The 23850-nt window shown below is 38.2% G+C and overlaps 1 protein-coding gene across 2 annotated transcripts in view; it reads left to right on the top strand.

Moving 5' to 3' along the window:
* The window catches only part of CHN1 (chimerin 1), a 103614-nt gene that overhangs the window by 11439 nt on the left and 68325 nt on the right, over window positions 1–23850 (top strand). For both annotated transcript variants that reach the window (XM_061454045.1, XM_061454037.1), the window contains exons 3-6: window positions 9716–9754; window positions 13798–13853; window positions 21316–21347; window positions 22240–22353. In XM_061454045.1, the coding sequence (XP_061310029.1) occupies window positions 9716–9754; window positions 13798–13853; window positions 21316–21347; window positions 22240–22353 (241 nt within the window). The remainder of the gene's footprint in view (window positions 1–9715; window positions 9755–13797; window positions 13854–21315; window positions 21348–22239; window positions 22354–23850) is intronic.

Below are 23850 nucleotides of genomic sequence, written 5' to 3'. Positions count from 1 at the left end.
AAAAAAAAAAAATCAAAGCAACCAAGTGACTGCTGATATGTCTCCCATTCAGCAAACTGGGGCATTATGCGATGGTTGTGTTTCAAAAGTGCCTGAAAGCTTGTCCTTTATTCAGGGTCAACGTTGACTGGGTGGACTTCTTATTCAGGGGAGGTGCTTAATTTACAGCTAGAAGACACTTTTATACTGTATCATATTGTTCTTTTTCATTATTGTGGTGACTGTTCAGAATATTTGTGTCATCAAGCTCCAATCAATATTCCCTGTTGGATATGTTAGAGAAGTCAAGACAAAAACGTGTTTTTGTGAATGCCTTGAGGCTGTGGCTATTACGGTTGTCACTAGCTTGAAGTTGCAGTAAAACCAATGTGCCCTTATTGGTATTATTAATGTTTGGAAGCAGGGAAACAAGTGATGGGAAATGAGCTCAGTCTCTGTACAGGCAGACTTTTGAAATAGGAGACAAAGAAGGATTTGTGAAAACAAAAAATAGGAAAGAAAATGTCAAAAGATGAATATTTTCTCTTGTATTACCCCTTGCCATGGCTGGAATGTGAGCAGTGTTATAGCAATAACCTCAACAGGTATTCCTCCAGACTTCCAAGACAATTTCACTGACCATGATCAAAACAGTGTCTGTAGTGAAAAGCAGTCTGCATTCAAACCAGGGAAGTTTGATTATAGCGTTCAACCTTCTGTTACCTGATGATACTCTGAAGTGCTCCAAGACTTTACTGTACTGGTATGGAAGGTACCTGGACAAATTATCTGTCAAATGTAAAAGATGCTCTTCATCCAATAAAGGCATATTTCTGCCAGTTTTGGACTTGCAAAATTAGTTTGCAGAAGATCTTTCCAATAACCATTAGGGAGGATGAGAAACTCATTGATCCCAGCACTTTGGGACTGCAGCTCGACACAGTCAGTTTTGTCACAGAGTTAAAAAAAGAGTAGTTTATAGGCTGTTTTTCTTTGAAATAGGTAAATTAAAGAGGCATATTTGATTTTGACAACATTTTCAGTTAGAAGTTTGCTGCGTAAACCACACATTTCAGGATACCTATGAGTTGGTAGAGCTACCGTAACTTCTGTAGCTATGTAAATCATAGGGTTACAGACAGCTGCTGGCTTGACTCTGTTGTACTTAGAGCTAACTCGCAGAGCCATGTCAGGTAACAGTTTCTATCGTGTTTGTTCTTTTTTGGAAGACAAGGATGATCATCATCAGCACATCAAAAGTGCTGAAAATTGACTGCAGCCTGTTTGGAGGCTGGGATACCCCACTGGACCCTGAGAGCAGCATTCAGTTCTGTCTTTATTAAATGCCCACAAGGTGGCACTTGTCATCTTTTTACCTCTCTGAAGTCTAAATTTTTACACTGCAGCAACACTAAGAAATGATTTTAGAGGCTTTGAAACTTTTCTTAAACAGTAAGCTAACAGTACTTTTGTGGGAGAGGTATTTCCCACCCTTCATTAAACTAAAGACAAAGAGGACAACAGCTGTGTTTTGCTTGTTTTATCGTTGCATATGTGAAAATGCTAGCTTAAAATTAAATTACTATTTTTTGTTATAAAAGATTTTAATTTTTTTATTTGTCATCACTCATGTAGTCATATGCAACTATTTATCTGGCAAAAAGAAGGGAAAATGAACATCTGCTTTGGTTAAATGAAAATCTAGAAACAGATTGTTTGCAACGTGATCTAATCACTTAAAAGATGAGTTCATTTAAGAGGAGCAGTGCTTGTGATAAGCAAAATATTACTCATTAAAATTTCCCCATCATTCATAAAGAGGCAGTAATAGTAGACCTGCTATTAAAAGCACTGAACTCTAGCTGTTTCCAATGGGGCTCTTATTCAACCCCATTAGAAGCTTTACCACAGAATTTATTGCTTCCAGATCAGATGTCTCTACAAGGGATGGTAGTGTGATCTTTTTCCTCTTTCCCTCTTAAGACTGATGCAGTTATTCAGGTCATGCCCTTATTTAAGCCTGTTTTGCTGAGAGTGCTTTCTTGTCTCCCACTTGGTCACATCAGAGAAATGGCAGTAGCCGTTGTAGCTTTCTGGGGCATAGTTCACACTAGCTTTCTATTAATCATTTTTATTCCAGTAATAATCAGAAACCTAATTGTACTTGTTTGGAGTGGTAAAAAGGAGAAAAAAAAAGTGAGGATGAAAGAGCAGAAAGTTTTATACCATTAAAAAATTCCTGAGGCATGGTGTGTGTGATGTAGTGCTGTCCTGCAGCCACAAGGATGCTTTCATTGTCAGTGCCTGTTTTCACTGGTTTGTATGTTCCCCTTAGATTGTATTGCTTGTTGTCTTCCTACTTGGGAATGCCTTTGGAAAATATGACAAAAATACATTCAGCTGTTTTCTTGTTTAAGTAATTCAAGCAGTTTAATTTTAAAGGTCCAAGGCTGACCATGTGCATGTGGTTTTATGGCATTAAGGAGTGTAAGCTACCTCTGCCAAAGATCAAGGCAAAGGAGTAAAACTGTGTATGAAGAGTTGTCGCTGGTGACTGATCCCTCTGCCCTGTGAATGGATGGCTCTAGTGGCAGAGCAACTTTCTTCTGTGCCAGCTTCTCTGGGGCTGGCCTGGGAGCAATGGGATTGAGCAGTTGAGCAGGCTACTTGTAACCTACCTGTGAGTTGCCATCCGCTGCCAGGAGACAAACAATGTAAGCTGGTGGTAGCTCCTTTTTGGACCTAGAGGTCATTTGTCTTTGTGATCAGACTGGGCTTAAGTTTAACACTTAGCAACTACCCCAGTCCAGTTCTGCAGCAGAGTAGTTGTATTGGCAGTACAGCAGGCTCAGAGCAGGGGAGCCTCCACTGGGAGACCTAGGGGTCCACACACAGCCAGGATGCATGATAAACTCTTATATCTACCTCCATGTTCAAGTGGACACCTGTCTGGCATCTTTTCTCCACCTGGAGAAGATGCAGAACATAGATGGTGGTTTATTTGGAAGCTTTTGCACTAAAGCTCCTTACAGTAATGGTGCCTGCCTGCCTGAGGAAGAGCCTTGACATGTCTGAAAGTTTTCAGAGTTTTTTTCTTAATTCAAAGGAAATCATGTGCCAAGGATAACATTAAAGTAGCATCAAAGACTCAACAGTCATCACTGCTGAGTGTCATACCGTATGTTGTATATTTGGGAATTGAGAGAAAACGTGGTGCTCACTGCCTGGGGTGTTCTCAGCCCTGAAGGGATCTTCCCATAAACAAAGGAAATTCTGTAGCTCCCTAGTTGTGAAATGCTACATGTTTTCCATGTGGGCCCAGGCTATGTGTGCCGTTGGATTCTGATCATTAATGTCCTTGTTTTTAGAGAGCAGCATTACTTTTTGATTAATGTTATTTATTTAGTCACTTTTAAACCCCAACATTTTTTGTGAAGTAACAATTTAATAGCTTTTATTGAAGAGAAAGGGAATATACCAAAAAGTTGTCTGACATCTCTTTAAGGTGTGCGGTAACCCATACAAGGTATTTTGGTCAGAAATAATTTGTTTCCCTGTGCTTTAGAAAGGCAAGGAGAGGACAAAATTGAACCAGAGGATCATTTCCCTTTTTATATTCTTGTGGAGGACCCAAATGCTGAAGAAGTGTTCATTCCCAAGAAAACATTTCATGCAAGGCAAGAAAGGTTGACCACAGCTTTCTCTTTTGTTTACTGAGCACTGGCTGAAATGAACTTCTCTGCAGCCTTTGCTGGCACTGTGTGTGGTACCCTGCTTACCAGGACAGGGTTGGGTTGGTTTTCAAAGGACCTTGTGTGACAGGCAGGCAGCCATGCACTGTGCTTGCTTCTTTGCATCAGGACTCTGCCTCTGCCTGCCGCCCCATTACAGACTGTCAGCATTACATTGCAGACTTAACTTACTGCTGCTGGTAGCAAAAGCATAGAATAAGGGTGGAAAGAGGCTTTGTGGAAAAAAAAATGTAGATCCCTAGGTCTCATCTAGGAGTGATAAAGAACCTTTCTTGAGTGCCCTGCCTTCAAGCAATAGACAGGGATATTTTGGCTGTTCTCTGCACCCTCTGCTCTGCTGCCTGCTCTCTAGAAGCTGCCTGCCACCATCTTCCCCTCCTCCTGCTGCCAGCTGCACAGGGGCTTCTGCAAAATGCTTCCAGAGCTGCTGGGTGCTGCCATAGCCAGTGATCAGTGTCTCATATTTAGCCTGAAAGCACGGTGTTGTAGCCCATCTGTTTTATAACTGCTGCCGAGGGCGGTGGCTGTATTCATCCTTTAATTACCTCAATGCTGTTTGAATTTTATTTTGGTTGGAATGCATAAAAGCCCTAACTGCTAGGGCCTGCTTGGCTCCTGCTTAAAACATTTCGTGATGGTTTGAGCTTAATTTCTGAAATGCTGTTGGCACTCTTACTCTGAAAAACAGAGATGAAATGTCATTTTCTGTTCAGTTGCACTGTTTTTGTAGCTTGAGAGTCTCACCAGCAAATAAATTATGTCTTTGTAAGTTGAGTGATTTTTATCCTTTGGGCATAGAGAAGGTGCTAATAAGGAAGATTTTGAGCCTGAGGAAGAATTTTCTAGAAGTTGATTTTTGGACACAAAAAGAGGTCTGTTGTATGGGTCAGCAAATGGCCACATCCGCTTGCTGTGCATCTCCCCAGGAGTTAAATTTTGACACATGCTGCTGCCAAACAAAGCAAGATTAGCATCTTAAAATGCATGCTAATACTTACTGGTTAGTGCCTAGGCTGAAGCTTACAGAAGAATGTTTGATACTTTATTGTGTCTCCTCATATTTATGACTTGCACCATTCTTTAGCCCTAAATCAGTTCAGAAAACAAGAAATTATATTTTCCTCTCCTGATCATATTGATGTTTGGTTTGCATGGCTAGGGACTGGCCTTTTCCACAAGGTTCCCCATCTGAAGCCTCACCTGTGTTCTATAGGGATATTGCCAAATAAAATCAAAGTTTGGGGCAAGAGCTGCTGTGTCAGCAGATAGCTGATTACTTCTTCCCAGACAGTGATAAACTGATCTACAGGATGATGTTACAGATGACCATGCTGCAGGGAATAACATACAGTAGAAGAAAAATAAAACTGAATTTTCTACAGGAAACCTCCCAGTAAGTCCTAAATTGCTTTATGGGGTTACAATGCATAGTTAAACTGTGGCTGCTGTACCCTAGAGCTGGCTGATCTTCAGTGAGGAGGGAGAAAGAACCATTTCAAGCAGAGGTAAACATTTTTATCCTTTCTATAAAAGGAATACACAGAGATAAGCACTCTAAACAGTTTGAGGCAATAGTAACAGTTTTCATATCTGCAGTTAAAATGTACACTCTGAAAGCACTACAGTTGTCCAGATTTATATAAGAGATAAAATGGAAGTGGGTAGGAAAGAAGGAAAATAATGACGGGAAATACTACGTTGTAACGTCACGATTAGTCACATTTGTCTTTATGGAAAGATCTCAGATGCTCTCCCATGGTTTGTGTCTGTATATGAACTTCTCCGAAATGGCTGTGTGCCTGTCTACTGGCAGAAACCCTTTTCTGCACAAGTGTGAATTTCTGACTCTGTGCTTTTCACTTCTTAATTGCAGATGGTTCGTGACCAAGCAATGGTCATGAACCATGATGCAGTTTCCTTTTTCTTTCATTAATTGGTGTAACTAAATTAATTAATTAAAGGAGGTCACACTGGGCTCAGAAAGCAACACTCCTGCTTCACTGTGACATTTCTTCCTGTAATGAGGTTGTTGCAAGAAGCTGCCCATTGTGCTGTTCTGGGCTTTTCTGCATCTGTTTTCTCTGTGTTTAGGCAAATTTCCTGGAGTAGATATGAGATGGCTTGACAATGAGATGCTGAGCAGCTAGAGTTGGCTAAGGTAGGTCAGTCCTAGCAAAGCAGCAGTGGGAGCAAACCAAAGCATTGCTCAAGGGTGAGGGGAGAAGTCTTGTGTGCAGATGAAGATTGCTGAGGCTGCAGGAAGGCAAAGTCCTGGGAAAGAGAGGAGAGTGTGTCTGAAAGGAAGGAAGATGATGGCAAGAAAGTGCTGGGACTTGTTTAAGAAATGGTTAGGGAGCACTCCTGTCCTTGTCCATTGGAGTGAGAAGGCTGGGCTTGCAAGCCCTTGCCCTCGGAGAAGCAGAGAGACACATAGCCTATCATGTTGTGTATGTAAGAAATCTAGATCCATGCCCGAACTACAGGTACCAGCTGTTATGACTTTGTGATAAGATGTTGCTTCAAAGACAAGTTTGATTTTACTAAGGGTTCAAGAGCAAAAAGGTGATTCTACAGGGTAAAGGAGTGTAAATGCATTTTCATGTGTCCTGCAGCATTGTTTTGACTTGATTTGAGTCTCAGTGGGGCTTTTCAAGGGATACATCAGTTCAGGGTATTCTTACTCTTTTCTTTACCCATACATACATGTTTATATTATAACACGTTTATTTGGGAGCTTGAAAGTACAGATTTGGGGCAGACAGGTGTTTTTCTTATCTATTCCAGGCTGGAAAATTATTAGGTATCATTATGGATTCAGGCTAGAGAATTTGAAGAACTCTCATATTATGTAAAAATAAAAAGTTATGTCATTCTACTCGGAACAAAACTCTGAAGAATTAAAAAACCTGTCATTGTTTGGGATAATGGGAAATGATCAGACATTTTCACTTTTAAAGATTAGGGAGACTATTCAGCACCAATATCTGTCAGCTTGAAACTGGTCTCAGTTTGAAACTGCTATTTATCTACATGGACAGTGTGCCTGATCTAAAATGTCCTCACTGATAAGAGTGCCCTCATGCTGGCAAAAGTCTCATCAATGCTGGTAGGATCACATCTGGCCAGAGCTGGTAGCATCAGTTTATATATTTATCTTCTCTGTAGTGCTCTAGACATTTGGAGAAGAACAGCTTTAAGCTGAATTGCATCTCACTTAATGCAGAAAATACAGTTAAGATAAAACATGATGCACAGCTTGCAGAAAATTATTTTATTTTATCGTGGAACCATTTAGCAGAGCTGAGATACTGTGCTGATGGGAGCTGTAGAAAAACCTGAGAACTGACAGCATAGTGTTTATTGCGTTAATTAGAAAGTGGTGCAGCGTTTGTGAGAAAATGTATTTTGGGTTCAGCTTTTTCTGTGTGTTTTTTACCACGCCTTGAAGTGCTTTTCGGGTACTTTGGATGCCTAAATGGAGATGCTGTATGTGGAAGCCTGCACTCTCTGAAAATCAAGCCTTTTTCCCAAGAATGGATTTCAAAACACTGATGATGTGTTACATGGGACCACATAAATTAATCTTTAAAAACGAGTAACTAACATACAGGTCTGATGTTTATGCTTATTCTGTTTTATCTTTGTACAGCGGGGTGGTTTTAGTATTGGAAACATTCTTGCACAGACCAGGCACCACACACGGTGTGCTTCGCTGTTGTTACTGCGCTGTACTTGCTGCTACAGTATTTTATATCAGATAACTTCTTTTTTTTTTTTTAAGAATCACAATAGAAATGACCTTTGTTTTTTCATTACCTCATGTGGGATGGCCGGAGGGTGTTCTCACACTGTAAAGGCAATAAAGCACACCGACAGATTTTCCAACAAAATCCTTCTGCACAGCTGCATAACATAAATCATTCCTTCCAATTTCTGAATGTTAAGTGTTTGTTGTAGAAAAGTTACTGCTGTTCTTGCCTGACTTTAACAAGGTTTGGGGGTTTTTTGTTTGGCACAAATATTGTTGCTTTTCAGTTTTATAATCACGCTGCCCTTAGTTGTAACAATTATACGGCTTGAGTGCAAGCAAGTATAGGTTAGGCTGCCAAGATATTTGTATTTTCATAACAGTCAGCTCATATTTTACAAATACAGTGTGTGTTGTCCTTTACTTAGATTATTTATTTGTAAATTCAACTCCTGCATATGTTGCCAAAAACCAGGCTACAGCAAAACAAAATTCAACTCGTGGGGCAAGAGTTGTCTTCTGGGACTAAACCCATTATTTTTACTTACAAGTTTTGCTCTTTTTCCATGTGACATGGCAGTGCTAAGGGATCACGTTACAATGCCTCTGGAATGAACGACTTGCACTGCCTTAATTAAAGGTATCAAAGTAGAAATGAATAACCATGGCTGCATCTGTTGCTGCTGATTCTCTTTTACTGCTGTAGTGTAGTGCGAGCCACTGAAGGTCTCTGCAGATTTGAGGTGCTGTGGCCAATTCTTAGGATGTGGTAGTACATCTCAGGACCTTCCAGATACCAAAACCCATCATACTCTGGGGGATGGCAGTTTGACCAAGTGCTGTTTTAATAATAAGGTCATCAAGATTTATAATTATAAAACCCAGTGCAGCCAAGGTAGTCCATGAGGACTGCGCCCTCTTCATGCATAGCGCTGAAACACAGGGTAAAACATTGAGCAAAATGGTAGCTCAGGGAGGGCAGTGTGCTGGGTGTGTCTGGGCAAGTCTGTGCCACTTTTAACCAGGAAATACCTCACTCCTCTAAGATCTAATTTAGAGATATTTTGAGTTGATGGTGAGAGAGATGGAGTATAGCAAGTATCCGAAGAAGGCAGATTGCTTATCCTGACAGGGAACGATGCAAAATCCTTTCCAGCTTCAGGCTCAGTTTTGGGGGCTTAAAGGACTGTCAAGTGGAGATGCCACCCAGGCCAGAATTCAAGCAACAACTTCCCAGATTACTTCACCTTTATGTGACCTCATAATAAAATCTAGAAATTAGAGTTTTGTTGGATGCAGCAGGTAGTTCCAGTGAGCAGACAATTGCAAACAGAGCTCAGAAATTCATGCTGCAGTGAGAAGAGGCTTCAAACAGCAAGGCTGGCTGCATGGTTGTCTCAGTTTGTGACCCGTGGTGTAATGACTACTGAGTAACTCCAACCAGCTTGAAGGCAGATAAGCACAGCCTCTTTCACAAAGCCTCAGTAACTTGTATCATCAGAACTGAAGCCAGTCAGTGTGATAAAACAGTGGATCAGAGACAAAGTTTGCAACAGAGCCCTGAGCTTAAAATGTCACATCAGTTGTCAGTAAGTCCTAAGGGTGACAGAACTTAGAAAACACTAGGATTTTTTATTATTATTATTTTATTTGAGAATTAAAATTTTTGGATTAGAAATATGTTGGTTATTTTAATACAAACTGACTGCTTCCAGGTAGAGCTTGTACTCAGTATGAAAAAACCCTCTCCTTTTTTGCAAAATATTTCCATAGTACTTTTGTACTCTGATTTTATTTTAGGAGTTGTTAATTGCTATCCAGAAGAGGAAAAAGCTAATGGCAGGAATAAATTTTATGAAAACTGATTTATCATAATATAAATTGAGATTAAAAAAATCTTTCTGATGTAATTTAAAAGGGAGTTTATGGATATACACATAGTAAAATAATATGCATTCCTCCCCAGTATTTTGGCTTCCGATCTACACGTTCGCCATTTTGAAGATACATTTATATAGTCTTTATTTTAGCTGACTAAAGAAAATACCTTTTTATCTTTTCGGTTTAAGTAAGGAGGGGGAGCTTTTAGCAGTTTGTTCTGTACTCCGAGAGTAAAACATAATTTTAGGACCTAGGTGCAATATTTATCTTAATAAATTGTTAAGTGCTTCTGTAGGATTATTTCTGTGTTAAGATGTTTCCAACACAACATTAAGATCTGCTGTTTTTCTTTCAGATACTGATGAATACAGGCCACCTGTTTGGAAATCTTACTGTAAGTATCTCAAAAGACTTCTTTTATTTTTTTTTTCCAAATTAGAGATGGGAAAGTTTCATTTGGATGCTTTAAAAGACTTTATTTTACTTCTCATCAGAATGTGAGTTTAAGAAGCATCGAGGGGTTCATTACTGTTTATTTGTAGGTGCAGTTTTTTATCCTCAAGGGCAAGTGAATGCAGGTTATTCGGAGGGGTAGGTTCTCTGTACCTGACCAGCATAAGTGGCCCCACTCCTATCTGGGTCTGGCTTATACTGGTTTGGCTGCCTAGACTGAGGCTTACATAAACTCTTCATGCCTTAAAGTTGGTATCCTTACAAACTTTTAGGACTCCTGTGCTCTAGTACCTTGCATCACTGGAGCTGGTATTGAACTGGTTAGAAAAACCCAAAATAAATATCTTTACCCCGGAATTTGCTGAGGTAGTAAACTGAGAGCATTCGTTTGGCCTGGCATGACAAATCAGAAGCAGGTTTTTTGAAGCCCTGACTAGAAGGGTCTGGATTCCTACCAGGCTGCCAGCATGGGCTCTGCCGCTCTTAGGTGTGCATGCTGTAGCTCAGAGGAAGCTGACCTCACAGGCTGCCATGGTCAAGTGTGTGGGCACTAGTACGGACGCATTGCCCTGAGATCAGAATGCCACTCCCTTGTGAACTTCACAACTTGCTGGGTTTCATTCCTGATTTAAAAAAAAACAAGAAACCAAACAAAAAATGCCAAAAATTCAGACCCACAAAACCTGACCAATAAACAAAACACCTTGGGGTTTTTAAATTAAAAAAAGTACAGTGCAAAATACATGTTGTTTGGAGATTCAAGGAGATGGAGAGACCACAAGACAAATAGCACCCTAGCAAAGCATCATAATTTCTACAGTATCTCACCTCTAAATTCTAGTTCTTTTTAGATAGAAAAGCGAATGTGTGAGACATTTTGAGACACAACAAGAAAAAAGAGTCTTCTGTTAAAAGCAGATTTTGAAAGCAGAATGTTTGTGTGTTTAACATACTTAGCAGTTTAGAGACATCAGACTTGCATTTGCATTTTCTTTTGTATATATTCCCAAGCTTGGTGTCTTGAGGCTCACTAAAAGGATTTGCTCAAGTAATATTTTACATGGTGAAAATGTGGCTATCTTAAGGTTGGGGAGATTATGCACCTGAGAAAATGTAGTTAGTTCAAACAGATTTCCATCCTTCAGTGAGAGTTTCCTTTCAGTCAGAGATTTTGGATTGGTCCTAAAGGCTTGGTGAAAACCATGGTTAGAAAGGAAGTGTAAGAGAGCAGATTAAAGTATTTTTGTCAGCTAATATATATGTAGTAGAATTAAATGAGCAGTAGAAAACTGGCTTTTCTGTCACCTAGACCAGTCTTCTCTTAATGGCTCACAGAGGTCAGTTGTTTCTGTTCTGTACCTGCCATTGCCAATGTGACACATTCAAAAATCAGTTAGGCCTTAAAAATTCATAACAGCCTTCTCGTTTGGGCTTAGTTTCTAATTTTTGTGTTCTTAAAGTGATGAGTTACATGGTCAACATCTTCTATGCAATATGAGCATTAGATGACTTCTGTAAATGTGAACATGTGTCATAAGAAACTTCAAAGAGCTTAAGCTGTAAGTAAATAGTCAGATATTGTGAAATCTGTAGTAAAAATTACAGGAGTTGGCAAAACTGCATACGCTTAAACAGTCTAGGAATGTTGGGGTCTCTTAAAATACATCTGTGTTAATTGAAGGAAACAGGCAGTGTCTAAAAAAAAGGCTGAAGACTTTAAATTTGTCCATCTTGAGTGTTTTCTTTAGTTGGATGACTTTGAATGGTTTTTAGTAATTACCAACATATGCAGTTGCTGTAACATAATTGAGATGGCTGTGACCCTGGTCTGTTTGTGAATCTGGTGACAAAGCCTATGCCTTTTGAACCATCATTCATTATACCGGTAGCTTGGCATGTGACAACTCGGCCACATAATATTAAATAATTTGCACACAGAATGATTTGAACAAGTTTTTTTTCCTGCAGTGAAGGTCTAAGATAACGCTTAGACACTTTGCTCCTTGGTATTAAACATCATTAGTCATGATTGCAATACATTTTTGTACTTGTTACAAAGATCTGTGTTTTGCTCCCAGCTGTAAGCATTAACAGTGAATCACAGCTCTGTACCTTCTGTGAACTTGGGAAACAGCTGCCCCTTTGTTTGGTTTGTTCCATGTTGTAATCTATAACAGGAGGGTCCAACCTTTCTAATACCAAATCTTGAGTGGCAGCTTGCCCAGAGTGCACCCACTTTCCTACACCATCATAGTTTGCCATGGTGAACGCTTCCTACGGTTTGGAACTAAGCACAGAGTCATGGGGTTTGATTATATTTCTGTCTCATGATGGATGAAGAGGGATGTCTTGTTTGACTTCCTTGGCAATAATTATAACAAAGAAACTGATGTTGAACAATTTCAGTTGCATACATAAATTACAGGAAGAGGAATAGGTATCCTATTTTGTAACTTGTCTACCTGCTGTGCTTCTGACTAAAAGAGGAGAAAAGTACTGCCCCTGGAGGAGAATTTCCTTCCAGAAAATCTTTGGCTTGAATTAAGGTGGGAAACAGTTCTCGGGTTTTAGCCAGCATGCTGCTGGTGAGTCTCCACTGCTCTTCTGTGAGATTCAGAGAAAGCTCTATTTGCTCTTTGATTTTAATTTTTTTCCTTGGAACTTGACTCTACAGTTCTCAGAATTAAATACAGACAAGGCCCAGTGTCATCAAATATGACTTTTACAAGAGAAGCTATGGAATCTGTCTGCTGGCAAAAATAAATGGTCATGCTATGCTTAAAATGAAAATTAATGTTTTATATACTAGCGTGCTGTTCTTCATCACTTGCAAAAATCATTTTTGTAGTATCAATACAGAATGGCAAGGATTGATTTAGCAACATCAGGAAAAAAAAAATAGGGTTTTTTGTTTGGAACAAAGGGAGAGAATTTTTCCAGTTTGTCTTATGACTGCCATATCATTGGGCATCTTGCCATTTTCTCCATTCTCATGTAACTTAGCACATGAATACAGCCTTTGTCACTGGAAAAGACTTGTGATCATATGAGAAGTGTATTTCATCAATCTTATTGGTGAAATAAACGCTTTGTCTTATTACCTGAAGAAGATTGACAGCACACATTATTAGACCTTGGTGTTAGCACTAATGATTAAAACATAATTTAATTTTAAAAGATTACAATTCCAAATGTCCATTTCATCAGTTCTAGAGTACTATTCAAATACTGTCTTAGTGTTGACAGATTCATTTTGAAGGTGATTTGCCAAATGAAACTCTCTTTGGGATAGAATGCCTTTGGTATTGTGTTAGAAAATCTGCACATTAGTGCCATTAAATTTACAACTGGCTCCTAAGATTTATTCTGGCTTGATGACATTTATTTAAGAAAAAAAAGAAAAAAGGGTGGAGAAGATATTAGTAAATATATGTCATAATTTAAGCCTTAACTGTTTTATCTGCTCAGTTGCTGATGTGTTTAGATCTGCACATGAAAATGCCATTTTTCTCTTTGTACAGAAAGGTCATCACTGGGCAGTGGCGAAAGGACAGGGTCTGATTCTGCAAAGTTCTGAGTGATTCTTATGAAGTCCTTACATATTGCAGGAGACTGAGCATGTGCCCAGCATAGTAGGATGGGACTCCATCTGCTTACTGAGAACAGTCTGACAGCAGCCTGATATGATGTCTAATGAAATTTAATTTGCAGTTATCACGATTCCTTTTCTTACCTGCTTGATGGAAATTTGACCTAGTTACTCCATAGTACGAGATCAATTAATTGTAAAGATAATCAATAATTCTGTTTTGGCTGGCAACGTTCCCTTTTCTAACATCTTGTAAGTAATTTTTTAATATATGTATTCTTGCATTAAATCTTACAGAAAGTCTTCTTTATTTAAACAGCAATATTTAACGTTAAAATGCCTAAGTTATACAATGATTCTGTATTAACTAAAATTTAACTTCTGCCTTCTCCCAGTGTATCAATTGCAACAGGAAGCTCCCCATCCTAGAAGAATAACCTGTACTTGTGAGGTGGGTATTATAAATGTTCAGTTTTACAGAGTCCAGTAATTCCAGTGTTATACTTAATGGAGCCCAACCCTAACAGTGGCTCCTCGGAATACTTGGTTCTGTGATTAGATGAAGTAGACCTGGGGGTACTCGTGCCATTCGACTTACAAATCAAATTACAAAGCATTTTGCATATAATGTATACACCTGAGAATAATTTACTGGATTTTGATTCCTAGATATGTGGAAACATGCCTTTTCCCCCTCCTTTTGGGTCAGAAATTCAAAGAATCAAGAGCAGATCTGTACAGGGGAACTATGCACCTATTCATACATACCTTGCTGCTAGATTCCTGCAATAAAACAACAAAGGGAAGAAGGAAACCTCCCCTGCTGCTGTTACTCGAGTTGTAGTATATACAACTCATTAATACTAGTAGCTAAGCTAGGCAGAGCCACAGATTTTAAAGATCCAAACAGGAACAATGGGATCCCGTTGGTGTACAGTGATAGAGAAGAATCTGCTCATGGGTTCAGTGGTTGAGGCAGACCCCAGATTGCCAGTGTGTTCTGAGCTACCATCCAGCAGAGCAGCACCTCTCCAGAGCTGTGGTGCTGGAGGATTTAACTCATACCAAACATCAGTGCCAGCAGGATTTTACTCATAACTGAATCTCTCGTGCAGCTTCAGTTAGGAAACCGGGAAACATCAATTTCAATTTCAGAAATGCTGAAATGTTAGGCTTGACTTCTTAAGCAGTATTACAAAACGCAGCTCTTACTGAATAACCACTGAAAGTTATTACGTTGCTGCAATAAAACTTAAGCATTTTTATCATGTGCTGGAGAAAGGAAATCAGTCTTTGAAATATGTTAGTCACTTTGACATAATATTAAAGGGGGACATACCACTGTCAGGAGCATTAATAGCTTATAGTCTAGATCACAAGGAGGATTACTTTACAGAATTGAGCAGGCATTTCTCTGCCATCTTTTCAAATGCCCAAATGAGATTCTATGAAGTAGTCTGTCAATTTTTAAGATAAAAGGTAGATATTTAACAGAAATGAAATACTGATTTTGCTGAAGCACTCCTGTTTTCCATTGTTAATTTGAGAGATTTGTATTTTTATAAAAGGTATAGTTGATTGCACTTAAGCAAGACATAGCTGGAATAAAGAACAATACGTGAATTTTACAAGAAGCATTGCAGAAAAAAAAATTTATTTAACTATTGTTTCTACTGTTAATGAGGGTCCAAGCAGGGCTATTGATGTGTAGACATCTTACAGACATCAGATAAGGTGGAATGGAGATAGGAAGGAGGCATCTATAGAAGACACAAGCTCAGCTCTGAAAAATGGAAGGTCTTCCATTCTTTTACTTTGATTGCAACATTATTAGGAAGGTTCTCTTCTATTTTGTGTGTTCCCTATGATAAGTTTTTTCATTACATTAATATACAAGGTATCTTAAGTCTCGTAGGAGCTTAGTCTTAGAACACAGGATTGTGATTGCATAGAGATTGTACAGAGTGCTTACCTGGATAGGATGAGTATTTTATTCCCTGCCTCCAAAGGATTGTGCTTATTATTGTAAAGTGCTGTTGAATAGCTGTTTTACCCTTCCTCTCCTCAGAAGTATTTCACTGATGGAAGAAGTGCTAGTATGTGTGTAGGTATGTGTATGTATGCATATGGTAAAATGTACTAGGGATTTTTGGTAGCCTTTTGACAATGATCATTGAGGTGCTGACATTGTCCTGCGCAATCACTGTACTCTTGCTGAGTCTTATTTCAGAGCCCTGCTATATTCATATATTACATTGTATGCTTATGAAATTGCCTGGCTCTGGTGATGTCGCAATTCTTCAGTTTCTTCAATTAGAATCTTTGAGAGGGTCGGTTGTGAATGTTTTAATTCTTACAGAGTTAGAACCTTAATTTTTCTACATCACTTTTGGCTACTAAAAAAGAAAAAAAAAAACAAACCCAAACCAAAAATGAACATAAAAAACTGTAATAGAAATATAAGAAGTGGGGGGGAAAGTAGAAGCACAGTTAAGAAAATCTCATAGCAGATAATGTTTGTAACTGCTTTGCACATCAGCTGCATGATGCATACCCTGTAGTCAGGGAGAAACCGTAAACTGAAAAAGGGGTTCAGCATATTCAGTAAGATCTGTTTGCATTATATCCCATGCTAGTTTGACTGTAGAGAAGTGCTTTGGGTCTTTTTGCCCTAGGTGATAGGAAGTCACAAGCAAATTTTATACTGAGTTCTCCTTCATAGTATTTCTTAGAATACCATTAACCTATCCAGGCAAATAAGCAGAGATAGAAATGTGTATTCAGTATCTGAAAATTAAAAATGTCTCCTGCTTCTGGAGTGCTGGAATCCTTCAGCTATTGATCAGATCCAGACTGCCCTCTTTTTAGAATCAAACAAGAGACCTACTCTTACCAGTCAAATATAAAAACATCTCTGTAAAGCTTCTTGAAAATGAGCTACACTGACCACTATAATTTTCTCATCCTTATTATCACTGAATTTTAATACTGTGAATTATAAAATTTTATTAGCTATTATACAGGTGGCAAATTGAGAAGTTGGACTGTTTTAGGGAGGTAAATTTGCTTTGAGAGTGTGGTGTCCTGCATAAACTAATCATCCAAGCTCTTTGGAGGGAGGGTATCTCAGCTTATTGCATCTCTACACAGGTTGCTTTTCCTGGTCTATTTCTGTATACAGATAGTCTGCTGGAGTCAGTGGGGGATTGGCAAAAGTACCACAAGCAATCTAAAAACTCTACTAAGTCTTGTCATCACTGAAGAAAGAAATGCAACACATTAGTGTCTATAAAGTCATATTTCTGTGAATTTATTCCAAAACAAGACTATAACATATGACAAACTTTAACTAAGTGTAAAACTTTGCTATGCCAGCTTGAACACAAAAGAGAGACATTCTGTGTTTTGAAATAGCTTCTTGAATTGTGCAGAGTAAACCTGTGTCTGCACCATGAACCTTATTGAAGAAACAGAAATAAAAACTGCAGGTTTTAGAAACCTGTAAGCGCTGAGCTAAATAAAATAGAGCTATGAATGAATCAGTCAGTTGCAGGTATTCAGATGCAGAACAGAACATATTAAATGCACGTTCTCTCATTAAAGAATCTATTTATATATTAAATAAGGTCTTTGAAGCTTATTTTTACCTAATGAAAGTAAAATTGAAATAGTGTTAAATGTGTGCATTTTCCTACTTCTACGTTAATACATTACAATGCAGAAAACTGTTCTTCATTATAAGTATTGAACAATGTATGCAACTGAGCCACATTTGATGTGGAAATATATTCAGTGAGCAGTAACATGTTTAACCTTTCTCTCTGGTCTCAGCCTTTCCTCCTAGTGTTGAGCTTTGTGATCTGCTCTTTCTCAGCTGGGTTTCTATTAGCATCCATGTGCGAGTCAGTGGGAAGCAGAATCTTTTCCTGACTGGTTGAATTATTCAGCTGTATAAACAAATTCATAAGTATTATGAAGATAATTTTGGTCCACAGAACATCAAAGAGGTCAGTGGGGAGGGAGCAACATGTAATTTGATAAGATATTAGCATAAGATATTTCTCCTCTTGCCTTCTTGTATTCCAGTTGTTGACATAAGCAAGAGTGATGATTAGGGGAAAAAACACTTGGTAAAGACTAATTGGAAATCACACCTTAAAAAAAAACCCAAGCTTTTATTTAAGATGCAAAGGCACTTGTTCTGCAGGTTCTGATAGTGAGAGGTGTATTCAACAGAATGACCTACTTAACATGAAATGCTTCTCAAATACAGAGAATTCAAGTTTCTGCTCTGTTACACCAGCTTCATATCAGAGCAACACACAGATCAGTGGAGTACACTGACATAAAGAGAGCATTGCATTCGAGATTTTTGTATTGTGAAGGTGCAGCAGAGCCAAGGCTTTTAACACTGAGGTTAATTTGTCAAGTTGGTGGTTCTGTAACATTCTAAGGATGTTTGACTTCTGCATGAGACTTGCATTCAGACTGTGATGTTGTTTGTACAATTAGTATTGTATTACTTCCATGGAATTTGTATTTGTTGTGTGTATAATCTTTTATGTACACACTTGTGCATGTGTAAGACTTATTTAGGGCATCCTTCACTGCTATATGAAGGCACACCATGAAAAAATTTAACGTGTAGGAAAAAATATCAAACAGACAGCTTATGGAGATAATTAAAATCATTGGCTTTTTCTGTCCTATTCTTATAGGTCCTTCAGCTTAATTCATTGGTAGTAGCTATCAAGCCTGTTAAACAACATCTCTGTGTAATCTTGTGAAAATGGCCTCTGTTGAGTAGTCAAGAAACAGCATCGATGAGCATATATATTTAAGGTCCCTTCCATCCCAAACCAGTCTGTGATATAATGCACATGCTTGCTAGAGCTGTTCTCAAAGATGACTTTGTCTATATGAATTCGACCAAAATGACTTCCCAAATTTCCTGGTAACTAAACTCTTTTCCAAAGCAATGGCTAATCTAAGGCACTAGCCAGCTGTGCCCCATTTATAAATGTTCATAACCTTGATTTCATTGGCTTCACACCTCAGTAAGAAATGAGACAGTGGTGGATATATCATTGATCTTTGTGGTTCTTGCAGGAATCGTAGTGAGACCTGCATCTTTCTTGTGGCTTCTGCATTAGTGCTGTACAAATAAGCACACTGGAAACAAGTATCTCAGGGTTTTTTCTTGGTTTTTTTTTCCTAAGTTAGAAGCAGTTTTTAAAACTGTACCAAACACAGGTTAAACAAGCAGCAATAGGAAATTTTTTCCCATAAGTAAAAAGTACAGTGAAGTAAAAAGACTTAGCATTTAACTGATTTTTGCTGCGTACAGAGAAAATTAAGTAGCTAAGGCTGCCTTTACTTATAGTCAACGATACTGCCAAATCAGAATAAAACTCTGCAGAGGATGCGGTTTTTTTCAGCTAACAGCTTTAGTTAAAATGACATTTTGTTGCTAATGCTTTTGATTTTGTTTAAAAATGTATTTCCTTTCTTAGGTAAATTTTAGTTCCAGTCCAAATGGGTGTTTTGGTTTTGTCTGTTAACTTGAGGCTGACTTAGTCTGAAAGGCTAATGAAGCTTCTGAGCCGAACTCTTTTGGCTTTCAGTGCTCACCCACAGAGGATATGTGGGTGCCTGCAATTGTTTGTAGAAATACAGTCAGGCAAGAACTTTGTGAAGTCCAGGCAGACACAAAAGACCAAAAAAGCTGAATCTCGCTTCTAGTTCTGGTGCTGCTATGGATACCTAAAGTAAGAACAAATGCTGACTGCTTTTCATGCTGAAGTTGCTACGAGTAAAGTCGGTGTGATGATACTTGTAGGAAGCATTATAGAAAGCTGCAGAACAGTGTTTACTGTCTTAAGTGGTAAATCTGGTTTATGCAGTGTATCTGTGTGTTTTTTTAAGTCCACATGGACTGCATGCACTAAGTGTGTTTGTAGCCCAGCTAATTCTGAGTGAATTAGAAGGCTCCTGTTGAGTTCTGGAGATGCCTTAGCGTCTAAATGTATTTATTCAATCTACATGTCAACCCTAATATAATAAATCTAAAAAGTCATTAAAAGAAAAAGAAAGCCCCAAACACCAAAAAACTCCATTCACTCCCCAAAACAATTGGGGATCGAGTTGCCCTGAATCTTATACAAGTAAATAGTGTTACACATCAACATTTGTACTGAAGTGTTTTGTGAGTTCGTAAAACTGCAGTAAAGACTCAACGTTAACAGAAGTGGTTATTTTCCTCTTTAACTCATCATCCACCAGAATGAACTGCAAACTGAGCTACAACTGCCTTGGCAGTCCAGCTGAGCTTTTCTCTGACGCTTTGCTTCAGTCATCTGGCAGTTCACATTTCCAAATGTTTGCACACAGAGTATAATATTATAATTTGTCTTAGGATTTACAAGTACTCTGAAGGTGCCCTGCCACATTACTAATCCATTTCCAAAATGGAATGCTTTGGCCTATATAGATTTTCCAGTTCTGTCGTATAAATTCACTGTATTCACTGAGATAAATACAAAACCTCTATAGACAGACAGCAATATCTTATTCACGACAGGATTCTTATTTTTTAATAACTGCCTCAGAATAGTGTCTTGTCTTGAGGGTTTTAGTTAGGAATTGTTGCAAGTTTCTATAACAATAAAATGTTTTCACTTTTTCTGCATGCTGCTTTCTTCCTATTGAAATAGCCTACATTTAACAAAGAATATGTCAGACTTTCTTTATCTTTTGGAATGATCCAGTCTCTTCAGGTCCTTTGAAGACAGTTATCATACTGGTCAAATCTTATTTGCTATTATGTAGGGAAAAGAAATCTTTTAGAACATTATAAATCTTTCCAGTGATAGAATGATTTTTCAAAAGTGATGAACTATCACAGTGGCTTTCTATCTGCTGGGGATGGGGAAGAGTGTTTGTTAGACTGTACATCAGGATGTATTTTTTGTTGTTTTGGACATGTGAAATCTTTATACCCTCTGAGATAACTGGAGAGAAGCACTGATTTTAATAGGCTATTTTTCTGAAAAGATGGAGAAGAGAACCTAGGGTGGTAGTTCACTATATTTCATGTTTATTATAGCTGGATTGTTTTGTATTCTTGCAGTTCAGGTTGTGTAATTGTTGAATTTTACTCCCCAGGGAGTTTCCTCCTTTAAGTTTAGCAAACGAGGGGTAATTCTGGGAGATTTGCAGTTCCTCACTTGTCTCTAAATTTCCTGGCCCATTAGAGATGAGATACTTCATCTGAAATACCTAGCAGGCAAATTGTGTTCTGACACCTTTGCATGTTGTGTTTATACTGTAGGGTCTCTAGAGCATGGCTGGGCTGGTGTTACACAGTGTAACACATGCATGGGGTCTTTGAAGTGATATTACAGATGACACATTTTAGTGAAGTCAAGAAGTTCAAGACTGAGGCCTCACTCTAAGACCATCTGCTAGTGGCTTGATTTCTGGCAGCAGTGGCACCAACAGCTCTATGAAGGAAAATAATTTGTAAATTTAAGAGCTTTATAGGTGTTTCACTATGACAGTGCACTTAAAAATAGAGTACACTTACACCCAGGAAATGATTCTTTCATTTCCCCTTTTTGGCAGTTTGTACAAGCAATACTTAATGCCATCAGGTTGCATTAGCAGAGCCCCAAGGATGACATGGTGCAAGCAGCTCATTCTTTCTCACTCAGTTTTAAGCCATTCAGAAGTGCAGTGTTTCCCAAAGGTTTCCCTATATTCCACACACAGGGAGAATCCTGGGATAGTAGATGATTTTCATCTGTACTTTCACTTTATATCCTTTTCCATTTTTAATACTATGTTACGGACAGTATACTTTATGTATGGATTCAGTTGTTATGAAACATTACAATTTCTGTCGTTTCTTCTAGGTAGAGAACAGACCCAAATATTACGGAAGAGAGTAAGTAACATACACCTCTGAAAGTGGTTTATCCAGACATACTGGTTGATAATAGGTACAGAACAGGTTGCAAGTGTTTGCTCTGGGCTCTTTGTTTCTTCTCCATGTTTTACAGCAGTGCATCTTGCTCACCGTCAGATTACTATTGCAGTACTATCACTTCTGTCTGCCTAAAATTACACCTACAGTTTCTGATTGATACATGTATCATTGGGTGCTACCTTAAGTGAGAAAAACATATGTTTCTGTTCTTCCAAAGGGTTTTCTTTGTCTACCTCCCCCTCCTGTTGGCTTTTGCAAAAGGTGTTTGTGTGCGGGGAAAAAAAAAAAAGGATTTGGATCACAGATGCAATATAAGCATACATTATATGTATCTATTTCAGATTACTGAGGCAAAGATGGTTAGATATAGTGTGGGGAAACAAAGCAGATTTCATTTGTATTTATTTTGGTAAAAGGTGTGTAGTGTTGCTAGGTTATTAAGTCAGTAATTACTGAGATTGTATGTAATCCCCAGCTTCTAGCAAGTTGCTGTAATATCCCTGGATGCTAAAAAATGCTGGAATGCATGGCACTGGTGCAAAACATGTGAAGCCAGCGGAAGAAAGTGGTCTTATTTCTACCTATTAAATTGATAAATGCAGACTTAAAAAGCAATATTCTTGTTTCATAGATATTGTTTCATAGAAGCCTTTCTAAACTATTTAAAGTGACGGCAAGTGCTGGCAGAAAGAAGATTAATATAAGCTGTAGATTCCTGCAAACCAGTCATTCCAGTCATTCTTATGTTTGCTTCTTTTTTTAATTACCATGGTTGATGGTTTTTAGAAGAAGAGGAAAAGGTGATTCAAAAGTGAGAAGGCATATGTTTTGAAAGGTCTTTGTTCCTTAGATTCCATGGGATGATCTCAAGGGAGGAAGCTGACCAATTATTAAGTGTTGCAGAGGGAAGCTATCTCATTCGTGAAAGCCAACGGCAACCTGGAACCTACACTTTGGCATTAAGGTTGGTAATTAATATTTAATCTTTAAGTTTATAAAATATTCAACAGAATGTACGGAGTTGTTGGCCTTAGTGCTTGAACTTCCTTGTGATTATTTTAATTAATTTTTTTTTTTTAAAGCACGGTACTTTTTTATCCTAGTTACAGATTTGTTATCTTTAACCTTCCGCAATCCTTCCTTAAGTGCTAGCATTCCTTATGTTTGCACCATCAGGATAATAGCAGTTGTGTTCTTCCTGGTGTTGCTTCGTTTTACCCTTCTCCCACTACATTACAGATGTGATACCATATAGGTGTTGGGAGAGCAGGCAGTCAAGAACTAAAAACCATCTTAAGCATTCACCTAACTAGTCTGCTGTTTGGATTACTTCCTATCTAAGCTAGCTGTTACTGAAGAGCAATTAGTTCTCTCTAGTCCCTCTGTGGAATGGCCAATGAATCAGGAGGCTTTTGTCTGAACACCTGTTAAGTAGCAATGTTTGTAGATCTGTTTATTTGCAAAATTCTGGCAAGTGAATCAGATATAAATAAAAAACTGAAATAACAGAAATAAAAAATAACTTAATTAGTTGTATTTTTAAAATAGTTTAATTACCCTTAAGGTAGTTGAGGTTATTTTGGTCTGGGCTATACAATTAAGTATTCAGATGGGAGATGGTGTTTATTAGCTGTGTTTTAAATCTAAATGAGATGGTAAAACACTGAAGGAGAAGAGACAGTTACTGAAAGTTTTATATGATTAGAGTAAGATTGCAGTTAAAATAAGAATATCTTGAAATAATAGGTTGTGATTACTTTTTCAGAAAAGAAGGTATATTTTTCTGAGATGTTTGTTTCTGTAGTAATAAGATTTCAAATAGAAACATTGTCATTCACACAGGTTTACATTAGAAGCATAAATAAATTTGTTGTTTATTACAATCTAATACTCCACTTCATCTACTTCTGCTCTTGCAATATTCATTTAAAGCTAAAAAGAAAACAGTTGTTATAACACCTGGCTTGAAGATAAAGCTCCTGCACCTTGCTCCTGATGGTGCAGAAATCACAAGGTCTGTAGACTGTGAAAGATGAAGCTGCTGAGCATCTGGCAATAATGTATTAATATAGCTTGTTTTACAAATGCTCATCCAGTCCAGCAGGTCAAAAGATGGGTCTCTTTTAGGCCTGATGGTATGTCTTTCAAACTGGAAAACCTCTTTGAAAGCAAGAAAATCTATTTTCATACCCAATAGAAAAGAGAATGGATGGCTGTTGGTGATCAGTTTGGGAAACAGTTTCCAATAATAGCAAAGCTGTTATCATTGATTTATTTTGAGGAAATTCAACATTTGGCCAAACAACTCAGAATCTGTAATTGCAGCATGTTGCAGTCATTTCATTATGATTAAGCATTCGCTAAACATCTTGTATATTAAGGGTGGTGGTCTAGGTGTCTGCTTTCCATCCCACAACAAGTAATGCTCTGTTGTCTTGCTGTTGGCCTTGTGTACGAATTA

Source organism: Pezoporus flaviventris, unplaced genomic scaffold (genome assembly GCF_033815535.1).
Source record: "Pezoporus flaviventris isolate CSIRO_AGI_PZ_B2104156 unplaced genomic scaffold, CSIRO_AGI_Pfla_v1 ptg000001l, whole genome shotgun sequence".
NCBI lineage: Eukaryota > Metazoa > Chordata > Aves > Psittaciformes > Psittacidae > Pezoporus > Pezoporus flaviventris.
The sequence above is the reverse complement of the archived record's forward strand: the minus strand, read 5'-3'. Positions and strand labels throughout refer to the sequence as shown.